This window comes from Panulirus ornatus, chromosome 28 (genome assembly GCF_036320965.1).
Source record: "Panulirus ornatus isolate Po-2019 chromosome 28, ASM3632096v1, whole genome shotgun sequence".
NCBI classification, from domain to species: domain Eukaryota; kingdom Metazoa; phylum Arthropoda; class Malacostraca; order Decapoda; family Palinuridae; genus Panulirus; species Panulirus ornatus.
This window is the reverse complement of record NC_092251.1, coordinates 24,183,241-24,201,830: the sequence shown is the minus strand read 5'-3', so window position 1 is coordinate 24,201,830 and position 18,590 is coordinate 24,183,241. Positions and strand designations below refer to the sequence as shown.

Sequence of the window (18,590 nt, the reverse complement as noted above, 5' to 3'; positions counted from 1 at the left end):
CCTCCTGCACACAACTCTATCCACAGCCCACGCCTCGCAACCATACAAAATTGTTGGAACCACTATTCCTTCAAACATACCCAATTTTGCTTTCCGAGATAATGTTCTCGACTTCCACACATTCTTCAAGGCTCCCAGGATTTTCGCCCCCTCCCCCACCCTATGATCCACTTCTGCTTCCATGGTTCCATCTGCTGCCAGATCCACTCCCAGATATCTAAAACACTTTACTTCCTCCAGTTTTTCTCCATTCAAACTTACCTCCCAATTGACTTGACCCTCAACCCTACTGTACCTAATAACCTTGCTCTCATTCACATTTGCTCTTAACTTTCTTGTTTCACACACTTTACCAAACTCAGTCACCAGCTTCTGCAGTTTCTCACATGAATCAGCCATCAGCGCTGTATCATCAGCGAACAACAACTGACTCACTTCCCAAGCTCTCTCATCCCCAACAGACTTCATACTTGCCCCTCTTTCCAAAACTCTTGCATTCACCTCCCTAACAACCCCATCCATAAACAAATTAAACAACCATGGAGACATCACACACCCCTGCCGCAAACCTACATTCACTGAGAACCAATCACTTTCCTCTCTTCCTACACGTACACATGCCTTACATCCTCGATAAAAACTTTTCACTGCTTCTAACAACTTTCCTCCCACACCATATATTCTTAATACCTTCCACAGAGCATCTCTATCAACTCTATCATATGCCTTCTCCAGATCCATAAATGCTACATACAAATCCATTTGCTTTTCTAAGTATTTCTCACATACATTCTTCAAAGCAAACACCTGATCCACACATCCTCTACCACTTCTGAAACCACACTGCTCTAATTCTTGTTGTTGTCCCTGAATGAAGTCCAGCTCAGCCTGAAGTCTTGTTTGGTCAGTCTACAAGGTCATTACATTATGTATATATGTGTTTCTTAAACAGTGGAACATGATAGGATTTGAAAATCAGAACCATATATGAATCACTTTTTCAAGTACTTCTAACATAAAATCATATTTTACTTTTAAGTCAATAATAACTTTATGTCCTACAACTCATTTAACCGAGCAAAGAAAAACCCTCTCACCACTAAAATCACTAATGACAAACTTTATGAAAAACTACCAATTTCTTTCAACTTCCACAACTTCACTGATTCAGGATTAGTAAATTCAATACATCTCATAACTAGACTAAATCTGACTAGACAAAATGATCATTCAAAACACACGATATCTTTGAAGCTCTGACCTGGGCAACATGATGCATGTTTTCTCGCTGACGATCTCCTTGATGTTGTGCAGGGGTGGTGGTAGCTGCTGCAGTCTCCAAAGGCTCTATTAACTGCTCTAATTCTTGTTGTTGTCCCTGAATGAAGTCCAGCTCAGCCTGAAGTCTTGTTTGGTCAGTCTACAAGGTCATTACATTATGTATATATTTGTTTCTTAAACAGTGGAACATGATAGGATTTGAAAATCAGAACCATACATGAATCACTTTTTCAAATACTTCTGACATAAAATCATATTAAATACATACTCAACACTCTTGACATTATAAAGAGTAAAAGTCAGCAAAGCTAAAAACTCAATTCTATAAAGATTATTTAATTACAGTCCACCTATCAAGCACACTCCTGTAGGTCAGGGGTCTGTAAACTACCTTTGCTGAAAAAAAAAAAAATAATAATAAAAAGCCCCCTCTCTCTGGGTTATTTACATACATCTGCAACATTTCCAATATCATATCTCAGTGTTCTCCCTAACTTTTATTGTGCCTCACAACATTAAGACTAGTTATTATTTCCCAGTTGTTTCTTTCCATAAATATCTCTGAATTTATGCTATCCAACTGTGAGGTCTCCTCTACCAAGCTATCCTCAGCAGGAGAGAAACACATTGCTTTTGCAGGGTAGATGAGTAGATTATACACATAGATACAATTATAGAACAAAGAATAATGAGTAAGCAGATGAAAGAGAGCTAATCCAAAGAATAATTAATCTGCGATTCATTCAACCTTGTGCAAGTAGACCACAGTCCAATAAGAGGGAGCAGTATGACATATTTTAGACAGATCTTATTTCTACAAATGACATGGCACTGTTTTCATGCATAAAAGTGAATAATACAAGTCTGTCAGACTGCAATGTCAGAGAAATCACTACAGCATATAAAATGGCAATGAATTAATATCAACATGATAACAGCATAAAAGAAAAACATTGGGTTGAATGATAAAAATGTTCACAATGACAGATCAGACTGGGAAAAGATCATTAAGAAGATTCAAAATACAAATTGGAACGAGATCTTTAGAGACAAAAACCTAATCACAAACAGAAAAGTAAAATGAGAGAGACTAGGAAAAATAATCATTAAGCAGAGTACCAAAGAAAATGAATACATGTACAAAATGGAAAATATGTTGGGCCAGAAAACTGTGGATGAATGGAAAAAGGGCATAGAAAAAAACGGTAAAGAGAAAGAGGCAAGACTCGATGAATTGGATGAAAAATAAACAATGCAGAAGCACAAATAATGAAATCCCATGGAATCAATCTATCTACCTACCTATATCTCTAATGTCTGTTCTCTCTAGGCTGGGAACTCCTATCAAGGGGAAGGCCACAACAAAATTCTCCACTTATACCTGTCCTTAAATGTTTCACTCGCATGCACCATTCCTCTCCCTCCAGTACTTTTCCACTCTATACCCCCATGTTACAGGTGATCTTCCTCTTACACCAACACCTCTAATCATAAAATCATACACTCTCATTGTAAACTTCCCATTTCGCATCATTTCCACAGGCCTAAACCACTCTACAATTCATTCTTGGCTGTGTTAGATGAAAATATTAGGCTCTTTACTTGATATACATAAACTAGTTAGGTATTCAGAACATTGGAAAACTGAAAGAGATTCATCATATATACAGGTACACCACCGATTTTCCAGGAAACTGATGGTCGGCACCTCCTTTAGTCTGGATAAAATTACGTGAGGGAACTTGAAATTACCTCGTTCACCAAACTAGTTTACTGGGTGGCCACAGATGGCACTGTGTGTGTAGGGCGCGTTTACTTACATTCTTTACACTGCACTTATTGGTGGTGATACCACAATTCTGAGAGATTCATAGCTTAATTTACTTAAATTTGACCCTAGCTATGGCTTCTAAGACTGTGAGAGTGTCAGTCATGGTGTCAAACATAAACACCAGTCCATACTGATCCAAGATAAAGTAGAACTGTTGAAAAAAATGGACCGTGGTGTTTTGGTGTGTAAGCTGTGTGACATCTACAGTATTGGTTCATCAATTGTTTATGATATATAAAGAAGCAATGGGAAAAATATTGAAATTCTATGCAGAAAGCGATTCCAAGAAGCAAATGACGATTAGAAAAACTATGAAAGATGGTAAGAGTACTGAGCCCGATCGAGTGATGATGCAATGGTTTTGACAGCATCAGATTGATGGAGTGGACTTGTCAGGTAGCATGATAAAAGACCTGGCTAAGTTGTTCCATAAAGAGCTTAAATTACAATATGAGCAAGACTGCAGTGAAGGCTGGATCCAAAGATTCAAGAAGCATCATAGAATTTCCATGAATAAAGTGTGCAGAGAAAGGAGGTCTGCCAACCATGAAGGAGCGACCGAGTATGAGGGTGAATATGCGAAAGTCGTAGCTGGCGAGCACCTCGGTCCTGAGCAGGTGTATAATGTATTTCATTCATTTATTTAATTTACATTAAATATTCTATATTTTAAATTTCTAGCAGTCCATGGTATACTTTAGACACATGGGAGATGTATAATTCATGGCTTAGAGGTGTGTTGTTGAATCATTATTACATGACCACAGTTGGTCCGGAAAATGGTTAATTTGGCAAGGCTTTGGAACCAAAAATGCCAGAAAATCGGTGGTGTATCAATGTATAAAATATAAATAGACTGGGGAAGAGCAGCGTGGTCTAAAAAGTGGTAGAAGATGTGTGGATCAGGTGTTTGCTTTGAAGAATGTATATGAGAAATACTTAGAAAAGCAAATGGATTTGTATGTAGCATTTATGGATCTAGAGAAGGCATATGGATAGGGGAGAAAGAATACTTTCCACGCATTCCTCACGTGTCGTACACGGCAACTAAAGGGGATGGGAGCAGGGGGCTGGAAACCCTCCCCTCCTTGTACTTTAACTTTCTAAAAGGGAAAACAGAAGGAGTCACATGGGGAGTGCTCTTCCTCCTCGAAGGCTCAGATTGTGGTGTCTAAATGTGTGTGGATGTAACCAAGATGAGAAGAAAGGAGAGATAGGTAGTATGTTTGAGAAAAGGAACCTGGATGTTTTGGCTCTGAGTGAAACGAAGCTAAAGGGTAAAGGGGAAGAGTGGTTTGGGAATGTCTTGAGAGTAAAGTCAGGGGTTAATGAGAGGACAAGACCAAGGGAAGGAGTAGCACTACTCCTGAAACAGGAGTGGTGGGAGTATGGGATAGAGTGTAAGAAAGTAAACTCTACATTGATATGGGTAAAACTGAAAGTGGATGGAGAGAGATGGGTGATTATTGGTGCATATGCACCTGGGCATGAGAAGAAAGATCATGAGAGGCAAGTGTTTTGGGAGCAGCTGAATGAGTGTGTTAGTAGTTTTGATACACGAGACCGGGTTATAGTGATGGGTGATTTGAATGCAAAGATGAGTAATGTGGCAGTTGAGGGAATAATTGGTGTACACGTTCAGTGTTGTAAATGGAAATGGTGATGAGCATGTAGATCTATGTGCTGAAAAAGGGCTGGTGATTGGGAATAAGTGGTTTAAAAAGAGATATACATAAGTATACGTATGTAAGTATGTAAGATATAGGGTGTTTTGGTCGAGGTGGTGTGCAAAGTGAGAGGGTTAGGGAAAATGATTTGGTAAACAGAGAAGAGGTAGTAAAAGCTTTGCGGAAGATGAAAGCCGGCAAGGCAGCAGGTTTGGATGGTATTGCAGTGGAATTTATTAAAAAAGGGGGTGACTGTATTATTGACTGGTTAGTAAGGTTATTTAATGTATGTATGACTCATGGTGAGGTGCCTGAGGATTGGCGGAATGCGTGCATAGTGCCATTGTACAAAGGCAAAGGGGGTAAGAGTGAGTGCTCAAATTACAGAGGTATAAGTTTGTTGAGTATTCCTGGTAAATTATATGGGAGGGTATTGACTGAGAGGGTGAGGGCATGTACAGAGCATCAGACTGGGGAAGAACAGTGTGGTTTCAGAAGTGGTAGAGGACGTGTGGATCAGGTGTTTGCTTTGAAGAATGTATGTGAGAAATACTTAGAAAAGCAAATGGATTTGTATGTAGCATTTATGGATCTGGAGAAGGCATATGATAGAGTTGATAGAGATGCTCTGTGGAAGGTATTAAGAATATATGGTGTGGGAGGCAAGTTGTTAGAAGCAGTGAAAAGTTTTCATCGAGGATGTAAGGCATGTGTACGTGTAGGAAGAGAGGAAAGTGATTGGTTCTCAGTGCATGTAGGTTTGCGGCAGGGGTGTGTGATGTCTCCATGGTTGTTTAATTTGTTTATGGATGGGGTTGTTAGGGAGGTGAATGCAAGAGTTTTGGAAAGAGGGGCAAGTATGAAGTCTGTTGGGGATGAGAGAGCTTGGGAAGTGAGTCAGTTGTTGTTCGCTGATGATACACCGCTGGTGGCTGATTCATGTGAGAAACTGCAGAAGCTGGTGACTGAGTTTGGTAAAGTGTGTGAAAGAAGAAAGTTAAGAGTAAATGTGAATAAGAGCAAGGTTATTAGGTACAGTAGGGTTGAGGGTCAAGTCAATTGGGAGGTAAGTTTGAATGGAGAAAAACTGGAGGAAGTAAAGTGATTTAGATATCTGGGAGTGGATCTGGCGGATGGAACCATGGAAGCGGAAGTGGATCATAGGGTGGGGGAGGGGGCGAAAATTCTGGGAGCCTTGAAGAATGTGTGGAAGTAGAGAACATTATCTCGGAAAGCAAAAATGGGTATGTTTGAAGGAATAGTGATTCCAACAATGTTGTATGGTTGCGAGGTGTGGGCTATGGATAGAGTTGTGCGCAGGGGGATGGATGTGCTGGAAATGAGGTGTTTGAGGACAATGTGTGGTGTGAGGTGGTTTGATCGAGTAAGTAGCGTAAGGGTAAGAGAGATGTGTGGAAATAAAAAGAGCATGGTTGAGAGAGCAGAAGAGGGTGTTTTGAAATGGTTTGGGCACATGGAGAGAATGAGTGAGGAAAGATTGACCAAGAGGATATATGTGTCTGAGGTGGAGGGAACGAGGAGAAGTGGGAGACCAAATTGGAGGTGGAAAGATGGAGTGAAAAAGATTTTGTGTGATCGGGGCCTGAACATGCAGGAGGGTGAAAGGAGGGCAAGGAATAGAGTGAATTGGATCGATGTGGTATACCGGGGTTGACGTGCTATCAGTGGATTGAATCAGGGCATGTGAAGCGTCTGGGGTAAACCATGGAAAGCTGTGTAGGTATGTATATTTGAGTGTGTGGACGTATGTATATACATGTGTATGGGGGTGGGTGGGGCCATTTCTTTCGTCTGTTTCCTTGCGCTACCTCGCAAACGCAGGAGACAGCGACAAAGCAAAAAAAAAGTAAGTAGGAGAGATGGCCAGAGAGCGTTATTGGATTACATGTTCACTGATAGGCGCGCGAAAGAGACTTTTGGATGTTAATGTGCTGAGAGATGCAACTGGACGGATGTCTGATCATTATCTTGTGGAGGCGAAGGTGAAGATTTGTAGAGGTTTTCAGAAAAGAAGAGAGAATGTTGGGGTGAAGAGAGTGGTGAGAGTAAGTGAACTTGGGAAGGAGACTTGTGTGAGGAAGTACCAGGAGAGACTGAGTACAGAATGGAAAAAGGTGAGAACAAAGGAGGTAAGGGGAGTGGGGGAGGAATGGGATGTATTTAGGGAAGCAGTGATGGCTTGTGCAGAAGATGCTTGTGGCATAAGAAGCGTGGGAGGTGGGCAGATTAGAAAGGGTAATGAGTGGTGGGATGAAGAAGTAAGATTATTAGTGAAACACAAGAGAGAGGCATTTAGACGATTTTTGCAGGGAAATAATGCAAATGAGTGGGAGATGTATAAAAGAAAGAGGCAGGAGGTCAAGAGAAAGGTGAAAGAGGTGAAAAAGAGGGCAAATGAGAGTTGGGGTGAGAGAGTATCATTAAATTTTAGGGAGAATAAAAAGATGTTTTGGAAGGAGGTAAATAAAGTACGTAAGACAAGGGAACAAATGGGAACTTCAGTGAAGGGGGTTAATGGGGAGGTGATAACAAGTAGTGGTGATGTGTATAATGTATTTCATTCACTTATTTAATTTACATTAAATATTCTATATCTTAAATTTCTAGCAGTCAATGGTATACTTTAGACACATGGGAGATGTATAATTCATGGCTTAGAGGTGTGTTGTTGAATAATTATTACATGACCACAGTTGGCCCGGAAAATGGTTAATTTTGGAACCAAAAATGCCGGAAAATCAAAGGTGTATCAATGTATAAAATATAAATAGACTGGGGAAGAGCAGCGTGGTCTAAAAAGTGGTAGATGTGTGGATCAGGTGTTTGCTTTGAAGAATGTATTTGAATAATACTTAGAAAAGCAAATGGATTTGTATGTAGCATTTATGAATCTGGAGAAGGCATATGATCTGGAGAAGGCATATGGATAGGGGAGAAAGAATACTTTCCACGCATTCCTCACGTGTCGTACAAGGCAACTAAAGGGGATGGGAGCAGGGGGCTGGAGAAGGAGATGGAGTGAGCATTTTGAAGGTTTGTTGAATGTGTTTGATGATAGAGTGGCAGATATAGGGTGTTGTGGTCAAGGTGGTGTGCAAAGTGAAAGGGTTAGGGAAAATGATTTGGTAGAGAGAAGAGGTAGTAAAAGCTTTGAAGAAGATGAAAGCTGGCAAGGCAGCAGGTTTGGATGGTATTGCAGTGGAATTTATTAAAAAAGAGGGTGACTGTATTGTTGACTGGTTGGTAAGGTTATTTAATGTATGTATGACTCATGGTGAAGTGCCTGAGGATTGGTGGAATGCTTGCATAGTGCCACCGTACAAAGGCAAAGGGGATAAAAGTGAGTGCTCAAATTGCAGAGGTATAAGTTTGTTGAGTATTCCTGGGAAATTATATGGGAGGGTATTGATTAAGAGGGTGAAGGCATGTACAGAGCATCAGATTGGGGAAGAGCAGTGTGGTTTCAGAAGTGGTAGAGGATGTGTGGATCAGGTGTTTGCTTTGAGGAATGTATGTGAGAAATACTTAGAAAAGCAAATGGATTTGTATGTAGCATTTATGGATCTGGAGGAGGCATATGATAGAGTTGATAGAGATGCTCTGTGGAAGGTATTAAGAATATATGGTGTGGGAGGCAAAATGTTAGAAGCAGTAAAAAGTTTTTATCAAGGATGCAAGGCATGTGTACGTGTAGGAAGAGAAGAAAGTGATTGGTTCTCAGTGAATGTAGGTTTGCGGCAGGGGTGTGTGATGTCTCCATGGCTGTTTAATTTGTTTATGGATGGGGTTGTTAGGGAGGTGAATGGAAGAGTTTTGGAAAGAGGGGCAAGTATGCAGTCTGTTGTGGATGAGAGAACTTGGGAAGTGAGTCAGTTGTTATTCGCTGATGATACAGCGCTGGTGGCTGATTCATGTGAGAAACTGCAGAAGCTGGTGACGAAGTTTGGTAAAGTGGGTGAAAGAAGAAAGCTGAGAGTAAATGTGCATAAGAGCAAGGTTATTAGGTACAGTAGGATTGAAGGTCAAGTCAATTGGGAGGTAAGTGTGAATAGAGAAAAACTGGAGGAAGTGAAGTGTTTTCAGTATCTGGGAGTGGATTTGGCAGCGGATGGAACCATGGAAGTGGAAGTGAATTCTTCCTTCCAAGTCCCTTAACCAATTAGATGTTCTTTTATCAAAAGTTTGTTCCTGATGAACTTGTAATAGTTTTAGAATGTCTTTTGTTTTTTCTACTATTCTTTTTTCAAAATCACTCCACTCCTCCCTCCTTACTTTGCAATATCATTTCTTGCTCTCCTGTATCTTATATATTCTCGCTGGCTGCAGCATCTTTTATATCTCCTCTGTACTTCATCCCTGAGCTCTCTCACTTTATGACATTCTTCAATGAACCTTATCTCCCTCCATTTTGAACCTCATCCCCTATAGGCCATCGGTGGTTTAGTTAGTGCCTCCACACATTCCTTCAGAACATCCAGACCTTGGCTTTACATGAGTCAAGTTGTTCTAATAGCTTGACTATGTCATTTCTGTTGACTACTACATGTTCCCACCTTGGTAATGCTGGTGCAATAATGTGCTGTCCTCCACAGTGAAAATGCCTTTGAAATTCTCATTCAACTCCTCACATATTCCCTCATCATCCTCAAAAATTCCTCCATCTGAGTCCCTTACCCTGATTAGTAGCTCTTTCACTGAGTGTTTGTTCCTGATGAACTTATGTAAACGTTTTGGACTTTCTATCACTTTTTCCACAAAGTTACCTTTTCTAAATGTCTCTCATTATCCATCCTGACTTTGCTCTCCAGTATCTCTTATGTGCAAGTTAGCTGCAGTGTCTTTTTATGCCTCCTTCACAGTACATTCATGAGTCCTCTCACTTTATGACATTTCTGATTGAAACATATCACTCTTCATTTTGATTCTCCCCCTGCTGGCCTTCAGAAGTACCCATCTTCTGACCCTCTCAATATACATTTAACAGACCCATTTATAGCGCTGGTTCATAATCTTATCATGGAACTCTCTCCCGCAAACAATACTCTCAAGGAACTTGATCATTTCCAAGTAGTTGCAATGACAATACCCTTTGGTTTCTGTCCCCCACACTCTCAGATTCCCCTCTTGCATCCTCCATGACAAATGACTCAAAAACAAACACTACAAAATCAGTCCAATGAGCATCATACTTCATGCATTTTACTTCTACACTACAGTATGTAAAGACATAGTCAAGTATGGATGGCATGTCATCTCCCCTAACTGATGCAAGAAGTTCTTCAGTATATCTTCAAGGAATCTGAGTGTCTCCATGACTCAGCATCTCTATAGGAATCTAAGTTTACCCAATCTGTTGGGTATCTTGTTGCTTCCTTCATCAAAGTTATTGTTCCTTCATTATCATTTACATCACTGAAGTTCTTTGGAGGACTCCAATACATTTCCTACCCACTGTAATCTTTGTTTAGTATTGTTTGAAGGCACCATCTATTGAAATCAAATGGAATCCCTTATCAAGAAGGATAATTCTCCCATACTTAATTTCATATATCCACGCGTGCTATCGCATATCTCTCTCAGCAGACAAGGTTACAATTAAGTCCATTTGTGAGTTTCATCACCACTCCTACAATCCCTGAATTGCAATTTCATTTTTTTATATTTTTTTATTATACTTTGTCGCTGTCTCCCGCGTTTGCGAGGTAGCGCAAGGAAACAGACGAAAGAAATGGCCCAACCCCCCCCCCATACACATGCATATACATACGTCCACACATGCAAATATACATACCTACACAGCTTTCCATGGTTTACCCCAGACGCTTCACATGCCTTGCTTCAATCCACTGACAGCACGTCAACCCCGGTATACCACATCGCTCCAATTCACTCTATTCCTTGCCCTCCTTTCACCCTCCTGCATGTTCAGGCCCCGATCACACAAAATCTTTTTCACTCCATCTTTCCACCTCCAATTTGGTCTCCCTCTTCTTGTTCCCTCCACCTCCGACACATATATCCTCTTGGTCAATCTTTCCTCACTCATCCTCTCCATGTGCCCAAACCACTTCAAAACACCCTCTTCTGCTCTCTCAACCACGCTCTTTTTATTTCCACACATCTCTCTTACCCTTACATTACTCACTCGATCAAACCACCTCACACCACACATTGTCCTCAAACATCTCATTTCCAGCACATCCATCCTCCTGCGCACAACTCTATCCATAGCCCACGCCTCGCAACCATACAACATTGTTGGAACCACTATTCCTTCAAACATACCCATTTTTGCTTTCCGAGATAATGTTCTCGACTTCCACACATTCTTCAAGGCCCCCAGGATTTTCGCCCCCTCCCCCACCCTATGATCCACTTCCGCTTCCATGGTTCCATCCGCTGCCAGATCCACTCCCAGATATCTAAAACACTTCACTTCCTCCAGTTTTTCTCCATTCAAACTCACCTCCCAATTGACTTGACCCTCAACCCTACTGTACCTAATAACCTTGCTCTTATTCACATTTACTCTTAACTTTCTTCTTCCACACACTTTTCCAAACTCAGTCACCAGCTTCTGCAGTTTCTCACATGAATCAGCCACCAGCGCTGTATCATCAGCGAACAACAACTGACTCACTTCCCAAGCTCTCTCATCCCCAACAGACTTCATACTTGCCCCTCTTTCCAAAACTCTTGCATTTACCTCCCTAACAACCCCATCCATAAACAAATTAAACAACCATGGAGACATCACACACCCCTGCCACAAACCTACATTCACTGAGAACCAATCACTTTCCTCTCTTCCTACACGTACACATGCCTTACATCCTCGATAAAAACTTTTCACTGCTTCTAACAACTTGCCTCCCACACCATATATTCTTAATACCTTCCACAGAGCATCTCTATCAACTCTATCATATGCCTTCTCCAGATCCATAAAAGCTACATACAAATCCATTTGCTTTTCTAAGTATTTCTCACATACATTCTTCAAAGCAAACACCTGATCCACACATCCTCTACCACTTCTGAAACCACACTGCTCTTCCCCAATCTGATGCTCTGTACATGCCTTCACCCTCTCAATCAATACCCTCCCATATAATTTACCAGGAATACTCAACAAACTTATACCTCTGTAATTTGAGCACTCACTCTTATCCCCTTTGCCTTTGTACAATGGCACTATGCACGCATTCCGCCAATCCTCAGGCACCTCACCATTAGTCATACATACATTAAATAACCTTACCAACCAGTCAACAATACAGTCACCCCCTTTTTTAATAAATTCCACCGCAATACCATCCAAACCTGCTGCCTTGCCGGCTTTCATCTTCCGCAAAGCTTTCACTACCTCTTCTCTGTTTACCAAATCATTTTCCCTAACCCTCTCACTTAGCACACCACCTCGACCAAAACACCCTATATCTGCCACTCTATCATCAAACACATTCAACAAACCTTCAAAATACTCACTCCATCTCCTTCTCACATCACCACTACTTGTTATCACCTCCCCATTTGCGCCCTTCACTGAAGTTCCCATTTGCTCCCTTGTCTTACGCACTTTATTTACCTCCTTACAGAACATCTTTTTATTCTCCCTAAAATTTAATGATACTCTCTCACCCCAACTCTCATTTGCCCTTTTTTTCACCTCTTGCACCTTTCTCTTGACCTCCTGTCTCTTTCTTTTATACATCTTCCACTCAATTGCATTTTTTCCCTGCAAAAATCGTCCAAAAGCCTCTCTCTTCTCTTTCACTAATACTCTTACTTCTTCATCCCACCACTCACTACCCTTTCTAATCAACCCACCTCCCACTCATCTCATGCCACAAGCATCTTTTGCGCAATCCATCACTGATTCCCTAAATACATCCCATTCCTCCCCCACTCCCCTTACTTCCATTGTTCTCACCTTTTTCCATTCTGTACTCAGTCTCTCCTGGTACTTCCTCACACAGGTCTCCTTCTCAAGCTCACTTACTCTCACCACCCTCTTCACCCCAACATTCACTCTTCTTTTCTGAAAACCCATACAAATCTTCACCTTAGCCTCCACAAGATAATGATCAGACATCCCTCCAGTTGTACCTCTCAGCACATTAACATCCAAAAGTCTCTCTTTCGCACGCCTGTCAATTAACACGTAATCCAATAACGCTCTCTGGCCATCTCTCCTACTTACATAAGTATACTTATGTATATCTCGCTTTTTAAACCAAGTATTCCCAATCATCAGTCCTTTTTCAGCACATTTATGGTCATTAAATTCAAGATCCTTTCCCTTTGCTGCAAGGTCAATTGCTTTTGCATAAAAAAAAACTCCATTCTAAGACACTTCTAACAGCCAGTTTTGGCCCCCATAGTTGAGAGGTGGGGGATTTGTTCCTCACTCTGGCCTGATGTGACCCCTCTCATTTTTGGTCTCTAGCCAAGTCTCCTTGGGTGTCTCCCTCACTTCACTGCTAATCATACCTGACTAACACTCTTTTGAATTCCTCCTTCTCGGCAAGTTTATATGCTACGCATCTCCATGTGAAATATTACCCTGAGTGACCATCCCCTGGTGTCTTGTCTATTTTCCCATTCTCCTAACTTTAATTTCTCCACTTACTTCTGTTAAATCCATCACCTCAAGTACTTCCTGGACCTTCTACCCTCTTTGGCTACTATTTCCTCCTTGGTTAGCAGGCAATCTTCCTCTAGCCCAAAGACCATTGCTGCCTTACGCATGTTTATCTCCCTCTGCTTAGCTTCTCTTATCTGCACCGGAACCCATCTTTCTACTATTTCCTGCAGTCTTGTAATGTCCTCCTTTACATCTCTTACCTTACCTAAATTTTCTGCTTTCACCATCAAACAACTGTCCTGGAAAATATTTGCTCTATCATCTCTTTCAACACATCTACCAAATTTTTCCTTAACTTTTCTCTTAACATGTGACTCTGGCTACAGTCCTTCTCACACACATAGAAAACCACGAAATACAGGCTTCTCTTATTGTAATTTTTTCTTCTCAATAAAGAAGACTTTAATTAAACTAAGTGATCTGAATATCAAAACAAATTCTTTGGGAGAGCCATGCCTAAAGTTGTATTTCAGCTTTCTAAAAGGGGAAACAGAAGGAGGAGTCACATAGGGAGTGCTCATCCTCCTTAAAGGCTCAGACTGGGGTGTCTAAATGTGTGTGGATGTAACCAAGATGAGAAAAAAGGAGAGATAGGTAGTATTTTTGAGGAAAGGAACCTGGATGTTTTCGCTCTGAGTGAAATGAAGCTCAAGAGTAAAGGGGAAGAGTGGTTTGGGAATGTCTTGGGAGTAAAGTCAGGAGTTAGTGAGAGGACAAGAGCAAGGGAAGGAGTAGCACTACCCCTGAAACAGGAGTTGTAGGAGTATGTGATAGACTGTAAGAAAGTAAACTCTAGATTAATATGGGTAAAAGTGAAAGTGGATAGAGAGAGATGGGAGATTATCGGTGCATATGCACCTGGGAATGAGAAGAAAGATCATCACGAGACCAGGTTATAGTGATGGGTGATTTGAATGCAAAGGTGAACAATGTGGCAGTTGAGGGAATAATTGGTGTACATGGGGTGTTCAGTGTTGTAAATGAAAATGGTGAGGAGCTTGTAGATTTATGTGCTGAAAAAGGACTGGTGATTGGGAATACCTGGTTTAAAAAGAGATAGACATAAGTATATGTATGTAAGTAGGAGAGATGGCCAGAGAACATTATTGGATTGCGTGTTAATTGATAGGCGCGTGAAACATAGACTTTTGGATGTTAATGTGCTGAGAGGTGCAACTGGAGGGATGTCTGATCATTATCTTGTGGAGGTGAAGGTGAACATTTGTAGAAGTTTTCAGAAAAGAAGAGAGAATGTTAGGGAGAAAAGAGTGGTGAAAGTAAGTGAGCTTGGGAAGGAGACTTGTGTGACCTCCTGCATCCTTCTTTCATACATCTCCCACTCATTTGCATTATTTCCCTGCAAAAATCATCCAAATGTCTCTCTCTTCTCTTTCACTAATAATCTTACTTCTTCATCCCACTACTCACTTTCAAATCTGCCCACCTCCCATGCTTCTCATGCCACAAGCATCTTTTGCGCAAGCCATCACTGCTTCCCTAAATACATCCCATTCCTCCCCCACTCCCCTTACCTCCTTACTTGTTCCATTCTGTACTCAGTCTCTCCTGGTACTTCCTCACATAAGTCTCCTTCCCAAGCTCACTTACTCTCACCACTCTCTTCACCCCAACATTCTCTCTGCTTTTCTGAAAACCTCTACAAATCTTCACCTTTGCCCCCACAAGATAATGATCAGACATCCCTCCAGCTGCACCTCTCAGCACATTAACATCCAAAAGTCTCTCTTTCATGTGCCTATCAATTAACATGTAATCCAATAACGCTCTCTGGCCATCTCTCCTACTTACATACGTATACTTATGTATATGTCTCTTTTTAAACCAGTTATTCCCAATCACCAGTCCTTTTTCAGCACATAAATCTACAAGCTCTTCACCATTTCCATTTACAACACTGAACACACCATGTAAACCAATTATTCCCTCAACTGCCACATTACTCATCTTTGCATTCAAATCACCCATTACTATAACCCTGTCTCATTCATCAAAACTACTAACACACTCACCCAGCTGCTCCCAAAACACTTGCCTCTCATGATCTTTCTTCTCATGCCCAGGTGCATAGGCAACAATAATCACCCATCTCTCTCCATCCACTTTCACTTTTACCCATATCAATCTAGAGTTTACTTTCTTACACTCTATCACACTCCCACCACTCCTGTTTCAGGAGTAGTGCTACTCCTTCCCTTGCTCTTGTACTCTCACTAACCCCTGACTTTACTCCCAAGACATTCCCAAACCACTCTTCCCCTTTACCCTTGAGCTTCGTTTCACTCAGAGCCAAAACATCCAGGTTCCTTTCCTCAAACATACTACCTATTTCTCCTTTCTTCTCATCTTGGTTACATCCACACACATTTAGACATCCCAATCTGGGCCTTCAAGAGAGATGAGCACTCCCCACATGACTCCTTCTATTTCCCCATTTAGATATTTAGAATACAAGGAGGGAAGGGTTTCTAACCCTAGAAGAGGTGGTAAAAGCTTTGCAGAAGATGAAAGCCAGCAAGGCAGCGGGTTTGGATGGTATTGCAGTGGAATTCATCAAAAAAGGGGGTGACTGTATTGTTGACTGGTTGGTAAGGTTATTCAATGTATGTATGACTCATGGTGAGGTGCCTGAGGATTGGCGGAATGCTTGCATAGTGCCATTGTACAAAGTCAAATGGGATAAGAGCAAGTGCTCAAATTACAGAGGTATAAATTTGTTGAGTATTCCTGGGAAATTATATGGGAGGGTATTGATTGAGAGGGTGAAGGCATGTACAGAGCATCAGATTGGGGAAGAGCAGTGTGCTTTCAGAAGTGGTAGAGGATGTGTGGATCAAGTGTTTGCTTTGAAGAATGTATGTGAGAAATACTTTGAAAAGCAAATGGATTTGCATGTAGCATTTATGGATCTGGAGAAGGCATATGATAGAGTTGATAGAGATGCTCTGTGGAAGGTATTATGAATATATGGTGTGGGAGGCAAGCTGTCAGAAGCAGTGAAAAGTTTTTATCAAGGATGCAAGGCATGTGTACATGTAGAAAGAGAGGAAAGTGATTGGTTCTCAGTGAATGTTGGTTTGCGGCAGGTGGTGACTGAGTTTGGTAACATGTGTGAAAGAAGAAAGCTGAGAGTAAATGTGAATAAGAGCAAGGTTATTAGGTACAGTAGGGTTGAGGGGCAAGTCAACTGGGAGGTAAGTTTGAATGGAGAAAAACTGGAGAAAGTGAAGTGTTTTAGATATCTGGGAGTGGATTTGGCAGCGGATGGAACCATGGAAGCAGAAGTGAGTCATAGGGTGGGGAAGGGGGTGAAAGTTCTGGAAGCATTGAAAAATGTGTGGAAGTCAAGAACGTTATCTCAGAAAGCAAAAATGGGTATGTTTGAAGGATTAGTGGTTCCATCAACGTTATATGGTTGCGAGGTGTGGGCTATAGATAGAGTTATGCGGAGAAGGGAGGATGTGCTGGAAATGACATGTTTGAGGACAATATGTGGTGTGAGGTGGTGTGATCAAGTAAGTAATGAAAGGGTAAGAGAGATGTGTGATAATAAAAAGTGTGTGGTTGAGAGAGCAGAAGAGGGTGTTTTGAAATGGTTTGGTCACATGGAGAGAATGAGCAAAGAAAGATTGACTAAGAGGATATGTGCATCAGAGGTGGAGGGAACGAGGAGAAGTGGGAGACCAAATGGGAGGTGGGAAGATGGAGTGAAAAAGATTTTGAGTGATACGGGCCTGAACCTGCAGGAGGGTGAAAGGCATGCAAGGAATAGAGTGAATTGAAATGATGTAGTATACCGGGGTCGACGTGCTGTCAATGGGTTGAACCAGTGCATGTGAAGCATCTGGGGTAAACCATGGAAAGTTTTGTGGGGCCTCGATGTGGAGAGGGAGCTGTGGTTTCGGTGCATTATACATGACAGCTAGAGACTGAGTGTGAACAAATGTGGCCTTTGTTGTCTTTTCCGAGCTCTACCTTGCACACATACGGGGGGAGGGGGTTGTTATTTCATGTGTGGCGGAGTGGCAATAGGAATGATATAGAGCAGACAGTATGAATTGTGTACATGTGTATACATGTATGCCTGTGGGTGTATATATATATGTATATGTTGAGATGTATAGGTACGTATATGTGCATGTGTGGACGTGTATGTATATACATGTGTATGTGGGTGGGTTGAGCGATTCTTTTGTCTGTTTCCTTGCGCTACCTCACTAACGTGGGAGACAGCAAGAAAGTATGATAAATATTTTTTTAAACATTTATTTTATCTATTTTGCTTTGTCACTGTCTCCCGCGTTAGCGAGGTAATGCAAGGAAACAGACGAAAGAATGGCCCAACCCACCCACGTACACATGTATATACATACACGTCCACACACGCAAATATACATACCTATACATCACAATGTATACATATATATACACACAGACATATACATATGTACACATGTACATAATTCATACTGTCTGCCTTTATTCATTCCCATCGCCACCCCGCCACACATGAAATAACAACCCCCTCCCCCCTCATGTGTGCGAGGTACCGCTAGGAAAAGACAACAAAGGCCACATTCGTTCACACTCAGTCTCTAGCTATCATGTAATAATGCACCGAAACCACAGCTCCCTTTCCACATCCAGGCCCCACACAACTTTCCATGGTTTACCCCAGATGCTTCACATGCCCTGATTCAATCCATTGACAGCACGTCGACCGCGGTATACCACATCGTTCCAATTCACTCTATTCCTTGCACGCCTTTCACCCTCCTGCATGTTCAGGCCCCGATCACACAAAATCTTTTTCACTCCATCTTTCCACCTCCCATTTGGTCTCCCACTTCTCCTTGTTCCCTCCACCTCTGACACATATATCCTCTTTGTCAATCTTTCCTCACTCATTCTCTCCATGTGACCAAACCATTTCAAAACACCCTCTTCTGCTCTCTCAACCAAACCCTTTTTACTACCGCACATCTCTCTTACCCTTACATTACTTACTCGATCAAACCACCTCACACAATATACTGTCCTTAAACATCTTATTTCCCACACATCCACCCTCCTCCGCACAACTCTGTCCATAGCCCACGCCTCTATTCCTTCAAACATACCCATT

General features: G+C 41.5%; 1 protein-coding gene across 2 annotated transcripts in view; it reads right to left on the bottom strand.

The window, feature by feature from the left end:
* Positions 1–1,198: 1,198 nt before the first annotated feature.
* Nup62 (Nucleoporin 62kD) overlaps positions 1,199–18,590 on the bottom strand; it is a 189,721-nt gene continuing 172,329 nt past the window's right edge. For both annotated transcript variants that reach the window (XM_071678851.1, XM_071678850.1), the window contains exon 7: positions 1,199–1,420. In XM_071678851.1, the coding sequence (XP_071534952.1) occupies positions 1,214–1,420 (207 nt within the window). In that variant the 3' untranslated portion in view covers positions 1,199–1,213. The remainder of the gene's footprint in view (positions 1,421–18,590) is intronic.